Genomic DNA, 18,378 nt, shown 5'->3' on the forward strand with positions numbered 1-18,378 from the left:
CAACACAATTTACAAAAAGCAACAAAAAACAAGTTTCCTTCATTTCACGTTAAGCATTAGGGGAACGTGTTCGTGTAATATTCGTGATTATCATCTTCTCAAGTTGGAAAGTCGTACAACGAATTATAAGTAAAATATAATTACAGACATTTGAGTAGTATTTTCCCACGTGCCTTGTCAGTGATGTCGAGGATGGGTATGATCAAGGCAAGTCCAGCTAATTAAAGCGTCTTCACTCCTAAGATACCATGCAATGCATGCTTGATGCTTTTAATTTCAACGATCAGTTGCAAATAAGATAATACTATTTCATTTTGTGATCTTATCCCAATACTCCATTATTCGTGCTTAATGCACGTAAACTGCACGTTATAAACTTACAGTCCTACATAAAAGCTTCCCAAAACCCATGTCATTTCCTCAACTAAAATGGCACAACTTGACTTTTCTTTGCTGCTTTTCTTTTTCTGTCTCTTTTCTATGTCTGTCATGGCGGAATCAGCCTTTGCTAGACGTTCCCGATCAAGAGCGTACATCGAGGCCTCATGCCGCACCACCCGCTATCCTACTCTTTGTATCAAATACCTCTGTGGTTATGCTAATGCTAACATACAAAGTCCAGAGCAATTGGCTCACCTAGCTTTGTCTGTGAGCCTCTACCGTGCTTTGAATACAAAAGCATACATGTTGAAAGCGGCCAAAGAACTCGAGGCAAGCAAGGCCAAGGGATACCAAGCTGTGAAAGATTGCTTGGCGGAAATCAACGATAGTGTGGAACAAATTAGCCAATCTATCATAGAGCTCCGTCGCTTGGGGCATGAACCAGTAGGAGATGATTTCTTTTGGCACATAAGTAACGTTGAGACTTGGGTTAGTGCTGCCTTAACCGATGTAAGCACTTGTTTAGATGAGTTGCCGGGACGTAATATGAGTAAGTTGAAGGCCACGATCAAGGGAAAAGTCTTGAATGTGGTGCAGGCTACTAGTAATGCTTTAGCCTTGTTTCATCGATATGCGGCAAGGTATAGAGTTGCTCGGGCCAAGAAGCCTTGAGGACTTTTGTGGATGCATGTAAAAAACGGGCTTATGTTGTTCTTGTAATATAGTTATGAATATACTTAATCAAGGCATGTAAATTTTTTTAAATATTTATATTTGTTTATTTTTTAGTATTGTATTTTTTATATTTTTATATTTAAAAAAATAAAAAAAAATACTGTAAAAAAATTTTAAAATACTTTAACACTATCGTACAAAAGCTAGGTGAGTTTTCTCTATGAATGTAACAATGTCATTTTGGAGAATACAGGCTCTAAGACAAGTATTTGATTTTTAAGGATAAATGATTAATTTATAAATAAATTAAAAAATATTATAAATTAAGATGACTTTGATATGTTATATTAAATTATAAAAGATTTTTTTTTATTAATCTAATAATATATTACATTGAATCTATTTAATTCTTATAAATATATTATTATTAAAATATTTTAAAAAATATTATATCAATAACAAAATGATATATGGGCCATATCATGAAGTGTTTGTATTTAAAAATAAAATGAGAGGAATTAAAATGATTTATAAATAATAATAAAATTTAAGAGTTAAGAATTATAAATAATAATGAAAGCTCCATCCAAACAGTTTCTGAGATCAAACAAGTAGCATTGTTATTCTATTTTTTAGCCAACGAAGACCCAACGCCTGTATAAAAACCGACGAAGAGAAAATATCATTACGAATAGAGCAAATACGGTACACGAGTCTCTCTGTTATCTGCAGATATTTTTTCTTCCTCTCCGATCAGATATGAACTGTCTTCAGAATCTTCCGAGGTCTGCTTCAACATTTCTTACACTCTCTGATTTTGTTTTCCTTTTAATTATCTTACCAGTTAATTTTCTTCCTAATGTAATATTATTTATTTTTCGAATTTCAGTGCCCCTGCCTTGCCTCTGCAAAGCTTCAAAAGCCATCAGCGAAATCCTTACTCCCTTGTCAACGCACTGGTGCACTCATCTTCTACTCTCTTCGTGTGCTTATAAGTAGATGGATGTATTTATATGAGTGTGTTTATGTATATATTCATGCGTGTACGTAATTTGACAAGATTTTAGGATTTAATGCAGGGAGTGATGAGTAGTGCTGGTCTACAACTACGACGAAGCATGGCGCTCAAGGTAACATGAGAAACCGTAGCTTCTGAATATATTTTCCGAGTTTTGATTTTGTGATCTGTATGCCTTCTATTATTGCTTGGACTTTTACTCCTTTTTCCCCTTTTTGGTTTGAGATATAGATGACGTTGTTTAACGTGGTATGAGTTATTTTTGCAAGTCTTGTATTTCTTATTTGAAATATATTGGGCATCTCTGATGTGGTCGAATATTCCGTGGTTTCCGTCTGTAAATATGTTTGCATATGATGTAATCTTCTAAAATTCATTATCTTATTCTTTTCGAACATTTTGTCCACACACACGCGCCCACACACTATATAGATAAAGAGCAATGCATTCTTTTATTGTGCTTTACAGTTAGCTAATCCTGATGCTGATTCCGATGGGGCCAAAATTCGAAATTTCCAAAGAATTAATATTTTGTTTTCCCTGGATACTTATCCATTATATAGTGCATCTACAACAGTCTGCAGCCTTCATAACATGGTAAGTTTTATGGTGTAATACACGGCAAGCCAATAAAATCATGTTTACTTTGGAGTCTGCCAGGGGGATTAACAATCCATTGTACATTTTTTTTGCCCTGTATAACTTGGGACACAAATCCCTGTGGTATATGGAGCATTTAAGGGGTTAGTCTTATTTGAAGCTTCTATAGGCTTCTTGGTTAGAAGAAGGTTGCGTTCTTTAAATGGAAATTAGTTTCCGCTTTACTTTCTTTATTTCAAAGGAGGCAAATAAGGCTGGAAATACGAAAAAAAAAAAATACTGTAGAAATATGGCTTTTGCGATAACAGTATCGAATTGTCCATCCTGCATCACAATTTGCTACAATAGTAGCGACTCGTGCAAGGAAACTTCAAAATGCTCATTTGAATCAGTCATGTATTGGCGTTGCTTTGTCTCAATTGTTGCAGGTAGTTGTTATAAGCTCGTATCTATGGTTTTAAGAACATAATTTGCATTTCAGCGAGAAAGTAATGATTTTGAGATTTCAGTCACCATGTTGCTTGATTTCATTCAAGCTTTTCATAGAGAAGAAAATTGGCATGTTTGTTTGTAGGCAATTTCGGGACCCACGTCCAGTGCTGAGGCAAGTGGTGCCAATTTGAAGGAGGAAAAGTCCGAGATATACAGTAACAATATGACAGAAGCTATGGGTGCTGGTACGTTCAGTTCGGTTTGGTCTTTTTTCTAGCTTTAGCATGAGGCCGTGAAGGAGAACTTGGTCAGCATATATTGTCTTTACATGTTAGAGGCTGCTTAATGATTTTGCACGCTAGAAGTTTTGGGCTAGGGTTGCTGAAAAATTTGACACCAGATGAACATACTTTTTGTGATCAGTGGAATCATGCTCGGGTTGTCTTAAGATATCCTGACAGTCTAGGTGTAACGCCCCAATGGAAGACCCAAACCACATGGCCTATATTCCAAAAGGACTAGTCAATGATACAATTGAAGTCCCATTGAAATCTTATAAAGAGCAAGAACTGCTCATTTTCAAGCAATATGGAATCTCATACACTACTTACCCTTATCCTTATCATATGAGATATTACAATCTCCCCCACTTAAATTCCCGACGTCCTCATCGGGTCAGTCCATCGTAGGTGACACGGCTCAAGTCTCACATTTCTGAAATGAATAGGCTCTGATACCATTTGTAATGCCCCAATGGAAGATCCAAACCGCATGACCTATACTCCAAAAGGACTAGTCAATGATATAATTGGATTCCCATTGAAACCTTATAAAAAGCAAGAAATTCTCATTCTCAAGTAACGTGTGATCTCATACATCACCTACCCTTATCCTTATCATATGGGGTATCACACTAGGTGCATATGATCTTCATGGCTAAGCTACAGATTGGCTTAACCTTGGGATTCCTGCTCTCTCTCTCTCTCTCTCTCTCCGAGTCTCTAGCACACCTCATCATTTCTTTCTAACACAGTCTGCTACAGTCTTGACCTATAGGCATGAATTAGGAATGAACTACAACTTCATTAGTCCGGACTTGATTGTGGGATCATGCCTACAGGTGATCCTTCTTCTTAAATTTCACAATGTGAATAGATTCTGCCTTTTATCATAAGACTATATCATTTTTGCATCTTCCCACTGCTAATTGACAGACTCCTGAAGATGTTGACAAGCTTCGTAGTATTGGAGTGAAAACCATTTTTTGCTTGCAGCAAGATCCAGACTTGGAGTATCCAAAACAATTTTCTTGCTAAATTCCCATTTGAGCTTATAATTGTTTTCTTTATCTTCTTTTTACATGGGATGTTTATTGCTAAATTTGTAACGATCGAGTGCGAGGTAGCCTCTGGCAAGTTTGATTAAGCAAGAAAACATGCTTTGAATTCCTTCACTAGCGCATCCAGATATTTTGGGGTTGACATCAATGCCATTCGAGATTATGCTAAGACGTACGATGACATCACACACTTGCGTGCTGAGATAAGGTTAGTTGTGGCGAGATAGTAGTCATACCCATAATATGTTGATCGTCATTGTGCTGATATTTGCCTTCTTTTAGCTCAAAACTGATATTATTTGTTGAGCTGTCCAAAATGGATATAGTGCAATGTGCTGGCTTGGTGTTAAAACATTTATTAAAGAACATGGATGATGACAAAATTTGCTAGATTGTTTAGTTTCTACACACATTACCAGAATAATTGATTATGTTAATTCATGCCCTGTATGTGTGTGCAACAGTGCATGTAGCAAATTATTACTTTTTGAGCACTTTGTGTACATGTGTGTGCACATGCAAGCACATCTACAGTGGCCTAATGTTTGATGTGGCAGGGACTTTGATGCATTTGATTTACGGAAACGGCTTCCAGCTGTTGTTAGCAAATTAGACAAGGCCATAAATCGAAATGGAGGCGTAACATATATACATTGCACTGCTGGAATTGGAAGAGCTCCTGCAGTTGCTGTATGTCAGTTTCATTCCTTATTTATGATTTCATTCTGACCAGTTTTTCTTCTTCAGCTCTAGTCTCTATCATATTCTAGAATGATTGTTGATGTTAAGGGGTGCTTCTAACGTTAAATTTTAAATACTCACAATCATATTCATTAAGGGATACTCATATTAAATCATATTCATACTGGTCTATGATTGATTTTTCATTCCTAACATTCTGAAAAATGGTTTTGGATTTCAGTTGGCATACATGTTCTGGGTTCAGGACTATAGACTTGGTGAAGCTCACCAATTGCTGCTGGTAAATGCTTCTTTATTTGATTTATTTTAAAATCTTTTGTGCATCTTTTAGCTGCAACAAACGTGTATGCACTTACGCCAAGAATATTACAAACTTTAAGTTAATAAGTTCAATTGCGGAAATCTGAAGGCATGAGAAGAAGTCTGTGCATGTTAGATTTAGTAACCAAACTCAACAACTTTTGAGTTGATGAAGGTTTTTATTGAGTTATTGATGTCAGTAACTTCATTAATTATCCGGAAGTTTTCTGGACTTGTAAGTTCTGTATTATCAAAAAGACAATACCTTTTCAAGAATCTGATGTTAATTACTATTGAAGATTAATGATAAAAAGGGCCAAGGGTCAAAGGCCCATAGTCTATCTTCACCATGTTTCTGAAATATCTCATTGTTTCTTACTTACAGAGCAAACGCTCATGCTCCCCAAACCTGGATGCTATAAAAAGTACGACTGCTGATATTGTGAGTCATGTTTCTTTTCTCATATATTATTGGGTGCAGTGGTAACCCTAAATCTTATTGTCTGGCTTTCTCCTCCCATATCTGGACGTTTTGCCTTGTCATTGTTCTTATCAAACAGCTCACTTGCTTTAGGTTGGATTTTCACTTGATACGGTTTTTTGCAGTGCTGGCCAAATGAATGCAAATCTTAAAGTAGATTCTGCACTATTCATTTTCAATAATTTTAAACATTTTTCTTAATTCAAATCTTTTATTTTTGCTTGTGATGTTTACATGCTCATTCATCTTAAAAGCTTACAGGCCTCAGGAAGAAGCTTGTCACTCTGACGTGGGAAGATCTTAATTACTCAACAGTAGAGGTTTCTGGACTTGATATTGGATGGGGCCAGGTAATGATCATCTACTTACAATCAGCTTTGTGATTTCAACAGTTCTCTTGAATGCTTTATCAAAGCATTAAAAAATGACTCGTGTAGCTTGTCACTTGTGGCAATTGTAAAAATTTGGAAAATACAGAGTTTTCTCAACCTGTGAGTGACTCACACCTGGATGTCACTCTTTTAAGAACATGAAATGACATTTTGGCTCATTGCAATTACACGAAGGGCACTTATTGAGAGAATTGATGTATTTGCAAGACATTTTGGACTTTTAAGAAGTTAGATGAGTTGATGTCAGTTAATAGCTGACTTCTAGCCCAGCATGCATCAAATGGTGCTGGTGTCCTCCCAGTCTGGGCAACCGGTAAAGCTTATCTGGTATTAAGGTACAGATTTTCATTTATTCTGTCTAGCCAATAGGAAAGATAAATGGAGAAAGGTCTTGTACGAAGCCCTCAGGATGTGCATTGGACTCATCATCTGTTCCATGTTAAAGTTTGTAGGATTACAAATCCATGCTTTTTTTATTCATCCTTTTGTCTTGTGAACCTTTGCAGAGAATACCTTTGAAATTTGATGAGGAACAGGGTTTGTGGATTCTTAGGAGGGAATTGCCAGTAAGTGTGTTGCATTATGGACCTTATTTCTGTTCATATACAAGTGAAAACTTCCCAAGTCCTCATCTTTACGTTCTTGCCTTCTTGACTCAAATTTCTCATGTTGACAATTGTTGTGCTTTCTACTGACTAAGACTTCATTCATCAAACTTTACTGCTTTTCCATTTTAATTTCAGATTTTTAGGAAATAATGCTGTGATCATCCAGCAATACACATGTTTAACTTTAAGAATCAATAGCTATGGAATGACACCATTATGATATTGGTGCCCAAGAAAATAAAAGCACCTAGAATTGCACTTGTATTGTATCGGTTTAACCTCTGCCGATGTTGTATGTCTCTGATACACGCCCTTCGAAAGACACTATCTTTTTGTGAACAGATCGTGTTAATCATATTGGAGACTTCAATGAAACAAATATATTTTTATCATGGACACAAAAAGGTTCAGGATGCTTTCTGGAGATGTCACAAACTCATTCCTGGATACTCCAGAAAGGATCTCTTCTAGCTCTCAATATAAAATGCTGCACTGCACCGAACAGTTTCTAGGAATGGAAATCCATGTGAATGAGCAATAAATGTACTAACTAGTGCTTTATCAGGAAGGACGCTACGAGTACAAATACATCGTGGATGGTGAATGGACGTTCAATAAGCATGAGCTTGTAACCTCCGTCGACAAAGATGACCACATCAACAATTATGTTGAAGTAAGGTTCAAAATTTATAGCATGACACCTAAAAAGTAAAAAAAGAAAAAAAGAGAAGGAGAGAACGTTTTCTACCTCAAAGGGGGGAAAGTTAGTTATACAACAATAATCCCAATTGAGATCTCCTTGCTCACATTTTTTTTTTCTGTCCTGTGGGTTGCTAAGAGACCTTTTCCGTTGAAGGGAGTTGAAGTAATTGGTAATGAAAATATAATGATTGATTACTTAGCTGTGGAAGTGGATTTTCTTTTGTAAATAACCTCTTGTGTGAGAAAAGAAAGCGATGACTGTTGGCATATCAGGCAAAATTTAGTTGGTGGGTAATTTATGTTCAGTATTTTCTAGTTTGAGTTGATATTGATCCTTGGAGCTTATTCATGATCCAACCCTGGTAGGGCAGATTAGGTTTTGGACAGTCTTCATTCTCAAATCCCTGCATGATGCATGAGAAGTTAGTATAGTGCTGCTTTTTTTTTTTTTATAAGTTAGTATAGTGCTTCTTCAGTAGTGCTCTCGGTTTCTCCCCATTGCAGGTTCTTGATGATAATCCAGATAGTCTTAGTGCAGTCCTGAGGAAGAGATTGACTGGTGATGATCCTGGTCTCACAAAGGATGAACGACTGAAAGTAAGACAGTTTCTTGAAGCTTTTCCTGATGATGAGCAGTAGATGGTGAAGGTAGATTCAAGTGGTCGGTATAACATAAATGTACGAATTGTTACTAATAACAGCATGAATACCCTCTGTCTCACAATAAATAAAAGTTTGAAGATAATATATTTTAGTAAATGAAAATAGCTTTGGGCATGTCATTTGTGTGCAGGGTGGAAGTATCTCTCGCAATCAAAGATTATCCTGTTAATGTTGTTTCATTAAAATATCGTAAGAGATATTTGATTCGAAAAAAAAAAAGGTCGATTTTCAGATTCAATATTGTTTATTTTCTAAGCAAAACAAATGGCACTTAAAAAAAAAAAAAATCATTTTAAGAAATAAATAATTGCGTGGTAGTTGGTCTAAATAATGAATTTCATTTTTTTTTCTTAAAAAAAAAGATCTTGAAAATCATTTGAATTGCCAGTCCAACATGTTTCGAAAATGAAGAATATTATCTATCAATTATTATTTATTTCTATATTTTATATTTATAATTTTTTATTTTTATAGGATATGAAATATTTTTTTATAAGATGTAGGATATGTGATAATAAATAGTGACAAATGAAAATAACTTTTCTTTCAAAATACATGGGAATAAGTTAAGTTGTTATAGTTGGAAGCTGCTAAGTTATCATGCCTATTTTGTTTCTGACTTTATTCTATTAGTGAACTGGGACCTAAAAAGTAAAAAATAAGATTTGTAAATATTTTTTTTTCCAAAGATAAAACAAACAAACTCAATAATAATAACGATAAAATAAAATGCCGCACAACGTTCGAGCTTGTTTCCAATTGACGCGTGGGAAAGCGCAGCAAACGAGAATAAAAAAAAAAATTAGGAAGGTTACTGTGAGTTCATGCACGTTGGCGAACTCCTCCTCCACCTTCATTCTTCAGTTGCCTACTCTTACACAGTTACACTTCGTCTGTCAACTTTCTCTTCCAATTTGCGTCGCTAACCTTCTAAGTTTCCATCATTTTCCCGAGAAAGTCCCGCATGGGCCGCAACACATCTCCACCCGAGTCCCTCGACAATGGAGGCGGTCTTGCTGGCTCCGGCAATGATCTGGGGTTCCACTCGATCCGCGACCGTTTTCCTCTCAAACGAAACCTTAGCCATTACCGCAACCGAGCCAAGGCTGACTCGGATCACTCGCCGCTTCACCGCGGCCGATCTCACTACAGCCGCTTCAACCGCAAGGGCTTACTCTCGCTGAAGGGAAAGTCGGCGTTCTACTCCGTGGTGATCCTCGCGGTGTTCCTGTTCGCGATGGCGTCCATGGTGTTGCAGAGCTCGATCACGTCGGTGTTCAGGCAGGGTAGCGAGAGAGGGAGGTCACTGAGGGAGGGATTGAGGTTTGGGAGCACGTTGAAGTTCGTGCCGGCTATGGTTTCTCGGAGAGATAGGCTCGATCCATTGCGATCGAAGCCGAGGATTGGGGTTAGGGCACCGAGACTCGCTCTTGTAAGTTCTGTTTTGAATGTTATTTTCATTTATATTTGGCGTTGAGATTGTTTGCATTCTTTGAGGCTAATTTTGTTTACTTCATTGGAACTCGCAAAGTTCACTTAAAAGCGCAATGCAGTCACTAATTTGTTTAAGCATTTATATGAATGGAAATGATAGACAGCTAGTCGTGGCTTCAGTCCTAGAGCGGAATTTGGTTATTTAGTGCATTGGAATTTCAAAATCCGCATTGATGCTGAGTTTATTTTCTGTAAAAACTGAAGACTAGGGAAAACATTGAAATTTTAACTTCATGTCTCATGATGTTATGGTTCTTAAAGTATCAACCGGACGGCGTGTATTTTCCAAAATTATGATCTTCCAAGCAAAGCGGTATGTACTTATTTGCTAGTTAGGAGATGTGAACATTGTAAAGACCGCATTGTAAAGACCGCTTGGGCTCTTAGGAGTTCAATAATTGGATGCAGTTACAGTGAGCAGAAAAATGGCACATTATTCTGCAGAGAACACAAAATGACAAAGCGAATTTGACACCATATATTAGTGTTGAAGTGATCAATTCCATAGAAAAAATTAACCAAAAAGTTAATATTTTTCTCCTTTGACTGAATATCAAATTTGATGGCAAGCCAATTGAAATAAAAACTTACTCACTATTAGCATGCTCTTTTAAAGGCCATTAGAGTAAAGCATGATCCTTGAGATGATGCTTAGATGCAATTAAAAAATGATGGTAGACAGTTTGGCTGTCTTCCAAGACAATGCCACATGCTCCCCTAATTGCACGAGGCTTGGTGACTAGAGAGAGCTTACTTTGTGAGACTAGTAAAAACTAATCTAACTAAAATTTGAAGTCAATTTAAATCCTCCATAACCTGATTTTCCTGTTTACAGCAGAGGTTAACTGGATCTAATGTTCCAGTGATATATTTTTTGAATGGAAGTGGAAAGTCATGAAGGTTTTTGGAAGTTTGAGCAAATTTTAAAGTGTTTTCTATTGGCAATGTATCTGCTAGTGGAACAATGGATATTTGTTATTAGCCCAAGGGGTTGGCCTAAATGGTGAAGGCCTTGGTCTTGGGGTATCACTCTCTTAAAGATCCAAGGTTCAACACCTCATGGGTGCAAACAATCATTTGGGGCCACACTCCCTAGTGAAAAGTTAGCGATTTAACCAATTCCGTGTAGAGAAGCTTCTGAGGGTGCAGTGCACGGGACTTACTCTGCAGGGGTGGGTCTGAAGGGTCCTGCCTTGGAGAGGTTCCCCAACATAAAAACAAAAACAATGGATATTTGTTATATTTAAATAGAGTTCTTCTACTTAGCAGCTTTACACCACACACCTGCTAATGTGAGCCCTTATTTTTTATCTTTTTATTTTTATTTTCTCAGCAGGTGTGTGGTGTAGGGCTGCTGAGTAGAAATTTTCATTTAAATAGTATTGTTACTTGACCTCCATACTTGTCAATAAAAACCCAAATATTTTTTTTTATAAGTAAGAAATTTATTAAAAACCACATAATTAGGCATATCCCAAGTACACAAGAAGTATACAAGAGAAAACACCTAAGTGGAGGTCAAGTGACAATATTATGCCTAATTAATGCTATAGGCATAGCCTGATATATATATATTTTTTTATAAGTAATAAAAACCCTGATATGATAGCACTATTTCTTCAAGTTTTAAATTATGGAACTAGCCTATGCCTATGGTCTCTGTGGTTGTAATGCTATCTCTTATAGAAGACCTCGGTGAACTAATTAACTCAATTTCTTGCCAAGTGCATTGGTATCAATGTGGAGGCCACTTCATTGATAATAAAAGTTCATGCTATCTCTTATTTGATTTGTTTTGTTTCCCGCATTAGAATGGTTTGCACTTTCTTTGGATGATTGTCAGATTCTAGGAAACATGAAGAAAAGTCCACAATCATTGATGTTGATTACAGTGATGAAGAATTTACAGAAATTGGGATATCTGCTTAAGGTGAGTGGCTCTTACATTTCTGTGAAATATCTATTACCACTGTTGTAGGTAGTCGCCATTGTTTCTCCATTTTATGAGAAAAAGCAGGTTGAAACTTGAAATGCTTATTTAATGTGGTGATGCAGTTGGGTATAAAAGGGCATTTTGATACAAGTTCATGCATTGCTCCTCATGGAAACATGTCATTTATAATAAAACTGGGGCACCTAGCTTTTTAAAGTGCTGACCAGTATTTTGAACTGCCGGTTCTGAAAAGCTTATGCATTCTCACAATGCTTATCCAACAGATTTTTGCACTGGATGATGGAAAAGCACGTTCAATGTGGGAGCAAATAGGTGGCCGGCTTTCAATATTAGGTCCTGAGCAATATGGCCATATAGATTGGTCAATGTATGTCTGGTTTTTATTCTTTTGGGGGGGTGGGGTTATGCATTCTTGTTTCTTTTTTTGGTGGTGGGGGAAGGGGGGAACTGTATTTTAAGTGCAATTTATTCTTAATCAGACTTTTTTCTATTATTTTTAACTAGTCTACTTGTGTATGGATTACTGAAGATCTTTTCTTTTCTACAGTTTTGAAGGCATCATTGTTGTTTCTCTTGAAGCGAAAGAGGCCATTTCGGGGTTTGTTGAGCATCTCCATGTAGCTCACTAAGGCTTATAACCATGATTGAAAGTAGTTTTCTTTCATGACACATTGTATTATGCTTGATGTGCTTTGGCAATATACCATTTGCTTTTGCAGACATCTCTCTCTCTCTCTCTCTCTCTCTTTCCAGTTTTATAGAAACAAAAGAAATATAGCTAGTGTTACTTTAGTTTGAGATGTTATAATTAGTGAGTTTTATCTGCATGCCAGCCTTATGCAGGAGCCTTTTTGTTCAGTACCACTTGTATGGATAATTCAAGAAGATACACTTGCAAATCGTCTTTCAGCATATGAGGAAATGGGCTGGAAGTATCTTGTTTCCCATTGGAAAACTGCTTTTAGTAGAGCTAGTGTCGTTGTGTTTCCAGAGTTCACTCTGCCGGTAATCTGTGAACTAATGTACACAATATCTTCCTACCATACTTTGTTTCTGAAGGGATTTGAGTTGGACTGTCAATTTCCGCTTCTCAATTTTGTTCCTTCTTGTATCAGATGTTATATAGTGTTCTTGATGCTGGGAACTTCTTTGTGATTCCTGGATCACCAGTAGACGTCTGGGCTGCTGAAAGCTACAGCAATACCCACTCCAAATACCAATTAAGGAAGAACAACGGATTTAGTACAGATGATATGCTGGTCGTAGTTATTGGAAGCTCCTTCTTCTACACTGACATATCATGGGAATATGCTGTAGCAATGCATGCCATAGGACCACTGCTAATAAAATATGCAAAGAGGACAGATTTGGGAGGCTTCTTTAAATTTGTGTTTCTATGTGGTAATTCCACCGATGGATATGATGATGCTTTACAGGTAGTCAGTTGCTTATTGGTGCATTGTGATAGATTATGCTCTTTCTGCTATTAATATCATACTTTTACCTTCCAACATAATGGCTGGCAAATGTCTGATAAATTAAATGATTGCATCATAATGTCGTAAAGAAGTAAGGCTTAACTTTTAAAATGGATGAGATGCATTCCAACTAGCTTATGAAATCATCACAATTTAAATGCAATTTTGTCCTTAAATGTACTTTCTAGTTCAAGTGATTTGGTTGTAATGTTTGTCATGAACTGCAAAACTAAAAAGCTTGATCTTTCCTTTTTTCAAAGCTTAATGAAGAATATTGGATTCATTTGGTTATACAAACTCACCATTTGCAGTTCCTTAATAAACTTACACTTGTGCACATTCACAAATATTATTATTTTCTTTTGTGTTATGAGAAATATATTAGAAAGGAAAGTAATTTATTGAAGCTTTAGAAAGATGAAGATGGTTTATTGTTACATTGCATATAGTAAATCTTTTTATGTGTTCAACTCAGCCCATGATGCTTGAGTATCTTCTCTATGCATTGTGAATTGGTTATTTATTTATTTATTTTTTTTGTGTAGGATGTGGCTTCACGTCTAGGACTTCTTCCTGGTTCTGTAAGGCACTATAGCTTGAATAGTGATGTGAACAGTGTGTTATTAATGGCTGATATTGTTCTCTATGGTTCCGACCAAGATGTACAAAATTTTCCTTCTTTGCTTATCCGAGCCATGACCTTTAGAATCCCCGTTATTGCACCTGATTATCCCATCTTCAAAAAATACGTGAGTTCATGCTAGTTATTTTTCACACGGTTCAATGATCGCTTTAGTTTGTGGGGGATGTCTTCAGTTCTCTTTCTTACATTTGCAAAGTGGTCTTTGAATTTACAGGTTGTTGATGGGGTTCATGGCTTATTGTTTCCAAAGCATAACCCTGATGCTTTGATGAGGGCTTTCTCCCTCCTGATTTTGAGTGGAAAACTCTCTAAGTTCGCTCAAGCAGTTGCTTCCTCTGGAAGACTGCTTGCTAAGAATATGCTGGCATCAGAATGCATAACTGGTTATGGGAGGTTACTGGAAAATGTACTCTATTTCCCATCAGATGCCATGCTGCCAGGTCCTATTTCTCAGCTTCAGCAGGGGGCATGGGAGTGGAATCTGTTCAGGGGGGAAATAAAACTCAAAAATGGGGCCAAGCAAAACTGTGACGAGAAGGCTACTTCAATGGGGATGTTTAGTGTTGTTCATGCCCTTGAAGAAGAGTTCATCAATTTTACTAAGTTACCAACCTACGCTGAGAACGGAACTGAGATTCTGCCACAAGATATCCCCACTAAACTTGATTGGGATGTTTTGAGAGAAATAGAAATTTCTGAAGAAAATGAGAGGGTAGAAATGGAGGAGGTATGACATTCTGTTATAATTACTGTGCCTTTCATGTTCTCCTCTCCGCCCCCCTCTCACTTCAAATATTCTGTATTTGAAGTCATTTTGTCCTTTTATTTTAAAGACAGCTGAAACAGAGTTATTTTCTTGATCTATAGCTCGACGAAAGAATGGAGAGAAACCTTGGTGATTGGGATGAGATTTATCGTAAAGCTCGAAAATCTGAAAAACTCAAGTTTGAAGCAAATGAAAGGGATGAGGGAGAGCTTGAGAGGATGGGTCAGCGGGTGTGCATTTATGAGATTTACAGTGGAGCTGGGTCCTGGCCATTCTTGCACCATGGTTCTTTGTACCGTGGTTTAAGCCTTGTGAGTTCCTTTATCTTTATGTTAATATATTTTTACTGGTCAATGTTCCTGTTTTCTTTTTCCTCCTGCTATCTCTTCCTGGAGATCCAATCATTTTTATACAAATAATTCTTGATACTGCAGTTTTCATTTGTATCTATAGTTTTGATATGTTGATTTTGTTTATCATGCAAGTGCTCTAGTTTGTATGGTTTGATGAAACCTGCTTGTTTGTTATTTTCTTTCAAATATAAGCTAAACTTGAAAACGGTAATTTGTTTTGAAGGACTTATTTCATACTCATTTATATTCAAATTATCTAACATTGAATCTGGCAGTCTTCAAGAGCACGGAGGTTGAGATCAGATGATATTGATGCAGTTGGGCGACTTCCCATTTTGAATGACTCTTACTATAAGAATATTCTCTGTGAGGCTGGGGGAATGTTCTCTATTGCAAATAGGGTGGATAACATTCACGGAAGACCTTGGATTGGATTCCAATCTTGGCGTGCTGCTGGTAGGAAGGTATTTGGTGTGTTGGCTGAGTTTACTTTTAAGTATTTAATTTTTCCTAGTTATGTGCATGAAATAATTTTTGGCATCAGAAGTGACCCTTTCAAGTTTCAACAGAAGAAAAAGACTTTTGTAGGGAAAAAAAATTAAAATATTTTTTCAAAAATGCTGCTGAACCTTGGTATATTCTGCTTGAAATTTTTTCACTTCCGACTTCTTTTTATAATCTGCAATTATTGCTCAGCCCCCATTTCCTTAAGCAGGCTTCACTGTCCTTAAAAGCTGAGAAGGTTTTGGAAGAAACAATACAAGAGAACACTAAAGGAGATGTAATATACTTTTGGGCGCGCATGGACATGGATAGAGTCACTGGAAGCAATGATGCACTCACGTTTTGGTCCATGTGTGACATGTTAAATGGAGGACACTGCAGGCATGTTTTGAGCATTAGTTGTAATGTTATTGTTACGCACAGATAAGTCTAGAAGTTCTCTGTTCTGCTCATGTCTATATCATTGTGCGGGAAGGGTGTGGCTATGTACATCTTCTTGTATTTATGTAGGTGATCTTTCTAATAGTGAAAGTAACGACTGCTGTACTACTTATAAAAAAAATGACTGCTGTACTTGGAACCAATTTGATAGAATGGTTTGAGTTGCCATTGGAGTTGATAAAGGTGCAGACTCTTGGACCATTAAATACTACAGTAGTTCTAAGCATGCATGGAAAAGACAGGTTCCACGTTCGCTTTTATAGTACTCAGTTTGAGTATGAAAGGTTGCCCTTTCCTCAAGCCCATTGTGATTGGACTAGTAATTTTGGTTATTGTGTACCCCAATTGTGGGTGTGTGTGTGTGTGTGTTTATCAAGATGAATGTTATTTTGGATTTAACTCTGTTTAAATTAAAATGCTTATAGGTCTGCTTTTGAAGATGCATTCCGCCAGATGTATGCATTGCCACTGTATCTAGAAGCTCTTCCACCCATGCCAGAAGATGGTGGCCACTGGTCTGCTTTGCATAGCTGGGTGATGCCAACCCCTTCCTTTCTGGAGTTCATAATGTTTTCACGGTAATTTGCGGAGAATCTTATTTTGTGACATTTGGCCTTTACAGTTTTTAATTTTATTTTCACATGGCACATTATTGCATTGGAGGCACTCATGGTCAATTGTAGACGAAACCTAGTGAAAATTTCTCATTGAACTGCAGGATGTTTGCTGATTCTCTTGATGCCTTGCACATCAATTCCAGTAAAATCAGTATGTGCTTACTGGGATCTTCAGAGCTTGAGGCAAGTAGGATGGGTATGGATTTGGTTGATTTTCAGGTCCCAGTGGGAGCTTTATTGCCCTAACTTTTGCTTGTTTAATTATCAAAACAGAAAAGGCACTGTTACTGTCGTGTATTGGAACTCCTGGTCAATGTTTGGGCTTATCATAGTGCCAGGAAGATGGTTTACATAGATCCACACGTTGGTTCACTGGAGGAGCAGCACCCAGTTGAACAACGAAAGGGATTCATGTGGGCAAAATACTTTAATTTTACGTTGTTGAAGAGTATGGATGAGGAATTAGCAGAGGCGGCAGACGATGAAGACCATCCACGCAACATGTGGTTGTGGCCATTGACAGGGGAAGTGCATTGGCAAGGGATATATGAAAGGGAGAGGGAAGAAAGATATAGGCTAAAGATGGACAAGAAGCGAAAAACAAAAGAGAAACTGTTCAAAAGGATGAAGCATGGTTACAAGCAGAAGCCACTTGGAAAATAGAAAGCATATTATCTGAACCGCTCATGCTACTTTAGCAACACTCGACTCCTAAAATGGTCACTGAACCCATTTTTCGCAGCTTGCAAACTGGAAAACGCCCTTGCAGATTGAGGAAAAGCATAATTCTTTCTAACAGCATCGAGGTTGTTCATAACAAAAATGGCAGTTCGAGTTTTTCTCGGTTTTTATTAAACACACATACACTAGTGAACTGGAGGGGAGAAATAAGGAACTTCCCAGAAAGAGCAGCTCGCTAGCCTTCTGAGGCCTTTTTCCTCGGTCATTTCAAGCAGCACCATGAACATTGGGTTTTGAGAAGTACCCAACATCCCTTGAACTTTTTTGTTTTGTTTTTTTGTTTCAATTTTAGAATATTCAATTTAGAGAGTAAAAAGCTGCATTTCTTTCGTTAATGTATATTCATTCTAATTTCTACGAAGGCAATGACAATTTTGATAAGAACAACAGTGACTGCTTTAATTTATGCTTTGAGCTGGTTATGTTTGGTTCCTCAACTCATCTCAACTCATCATTACAATTTTTTTAAATTCCAACACAAAATATAATAAACAATTCAATTTTTTTAAATCTTAAAATAATAATAATATTAAAAAATAATATTCTAACAATATTTTATCATCTCAACTCAACTCACTTCAACATCCAAACGCAACCTTAAACTCATTTATAGTTTTCCCGCACAACGACAGTGTGCGGGGTTATATTTGTATTGTGTACGGTAGGTGTCTAACATGGGTTTAAAGAGTGAGATTTATTATTATAAAATTAATTTTTTTTTATGTAAATTTTATATTTTATTTATTTTTTTCAAATTAATTATGCGATAGTTATACAAATCACGGTTACAAATATTTTTTCTCTTTTTGTAAATAGAAGTTCCTAAGTGAGGATGACTACTACTACTACGATTTCTAGCTGTCTCTCTCCCTCTCATATCTCTAAACCACCAACAAATATCAATATCCAGTAGTAACAAGTTGACCGATTTCAATTTCATGTGGGTGGGTTTTGTCCCTTTTTAGCTTGAGATGGATGGTAGTTGGTTTTTCCCCCAACCACTTCTTCCTCTTGTGCATTGCATACTCGTACCTTTTTTTTTTTTTTTTTGAATGCCATACGCATTCATGAGTATGTCATGACATATGCAAACA

At 36.8% G+C, this 18,378-nt stretch overlaps 3 protein-coding genes across 4 annotated transcripts; all 3 read left to right on the forward strand.

The window, feature by feature from the left end:
* Positions 1-489: 489 nt before the first annotated feature.
* On the forward strand, positions 490-1,053 carry LOC108980847 (pectinesterase inhibitor 9-like). The gene has a single exon (XM_018951873.1). The coding sequence runs from the start codon at positions 490-492 to the stop codon at positions 1,051-1,053; it is 564 nt and encodes a 187-aa protein (XP_018807418.1).
* Positions 1,054-1,703: 650 nt separating this feature from the next.
* LOC108980852 (phosphoglucan phosphatase DSP4, amyloplastic-like) lies at positions 1,704-8,410 on the forward strand. Of its 2 annotated transcripts, XM_018951883.2 has the most exons (14): positions 1,707-1,841; positions 1,946-2,015; positions 2,136-2,186; positions 3,249-3,351; positions 4,150-4,226; positions 4,321-4,397; positions 4,573-4,653; positions 5,003-5,135; positions 5,368-5,427; positions 5,833-5,889; positions 6,183-6,278; positions 6,827-6,886; positions 7,494-7,601; positions 8,135-8,410. In XM_018951883.2, the coding sequence occupies exons 1-14, from the start codon at positions 1,816-1,818 to the stop codon at positions 8,267-8,269; spliced, it is 1,134 nt and encodes a 377-aa protein (XP_018807428.1). In that variant the 5' UTR covers positions 1,707-1,815; the 3' UTR covers positions 8,270-8,410. The 2 variants fall into 2 exon arrangements, with proteins under 2 accessions (XP_035547563.1, XP_018807428.1); XM_035691670.1 differs by lacking the exon at positions 7,494-7,601 and having other exon boundaries at positions 1,704-1,841.
* Positions 8,411-9,047: 637 nt separating this feature from the next.
* On the forward strand, positions 9,048-17,655 carry LOC108980849. The gene is made up of 14 exons (XM_018951877.2): positions 9,048-9,725; positions 11,631-11,717; positions 12,005-12,108; positions 12,289-12,339; positions 12,575-12,746; positions 12,857-13,177; positions 13,765-13,968; positions 14,077-14,589; positions 14,730-14,939; positions 15,257-15,445; positions 15,697-15,866; positions 16,352-16,504; positions 16,645-16,726; positions 16,817-17,655. The coding sequence occupies exons 1-14, from the start codon at positions 9,258-9,260 to the stop codon at positions 17,204-17,206; spliced, it is 3,114 nt and encodes a 1,037-aa protein (XP_018807422.1). The 5' UTR covers positions 9,048-9,257; the 3' UTR covers positions 17,207-17,655.
* Positions 17,656-18,378: the final 723 nt, after the last annotated feature.

Source organism: Juglans regia, chromosome 7 (assembly GCF_001411555.2).
Source record: "Juglans regia cultivar Chandler chromosome 7, Walnut 2.0, whole genome shotgun sequence".
Taxonomy (NCBI): Eukaryota; Viridiplantae; Streptophyta; class Magnoliopsida; order Fagales; family Juglandaceae; genus Juglans; species Juglans regia.

Excerpts from the sequence above, each read along its gene's own strand:
- LOC108980849 (XM_018951877.2), top strand. The coding sequence starts at position 9,258 with ATGGGCCGCAACACATCTCCACCCGAGTCCCTCGACAATGGAGGCGGT. Across the intron at positions 11,718-12,004 it reads AATTGGGATATCTGCTTAAG|ATTTTTGCACTGGATGATGG; the intron begins GTGAGTGGCTCT and ends CTTATCCAACAG. Across the intron at positions 14,590-14,729 it reads AGAGGGTAGAAATGGAGGAG|CTCGACGAAAGAATGGAGAG; the intron begins GTATGACATTCT and ends CTTGATCTATAG.
- LOC108980852 (XM_018951883.2), top strand. The coding sequence starts at position 1,816 with ATGAACTGTCTTCAGAATCTTCCGAG. Across the intron at positions 4,654-5,002 it reads CACTTGCGTGCTGAGATAAG|GGACTTTGATGCATTTGATT; the intron begins GTTAGTTGTGGC and ends TTGATGTGGCAG. Across the intron at positions 5,890-6,182 it reads AAAGTACGACTGCTGATATT|CTTACAGGCCTCAGGAAGAA; the intron begins GTGAGTCATGTT and ends TCATCTTAAAAG.
- LOC108980847 (XM_018951873.1), top strand. The coding sequence starts at position 490 with ATGGCGGAATCAGCCTTTGCTAGACGTTCCCGATCAAGAGCGTACATC.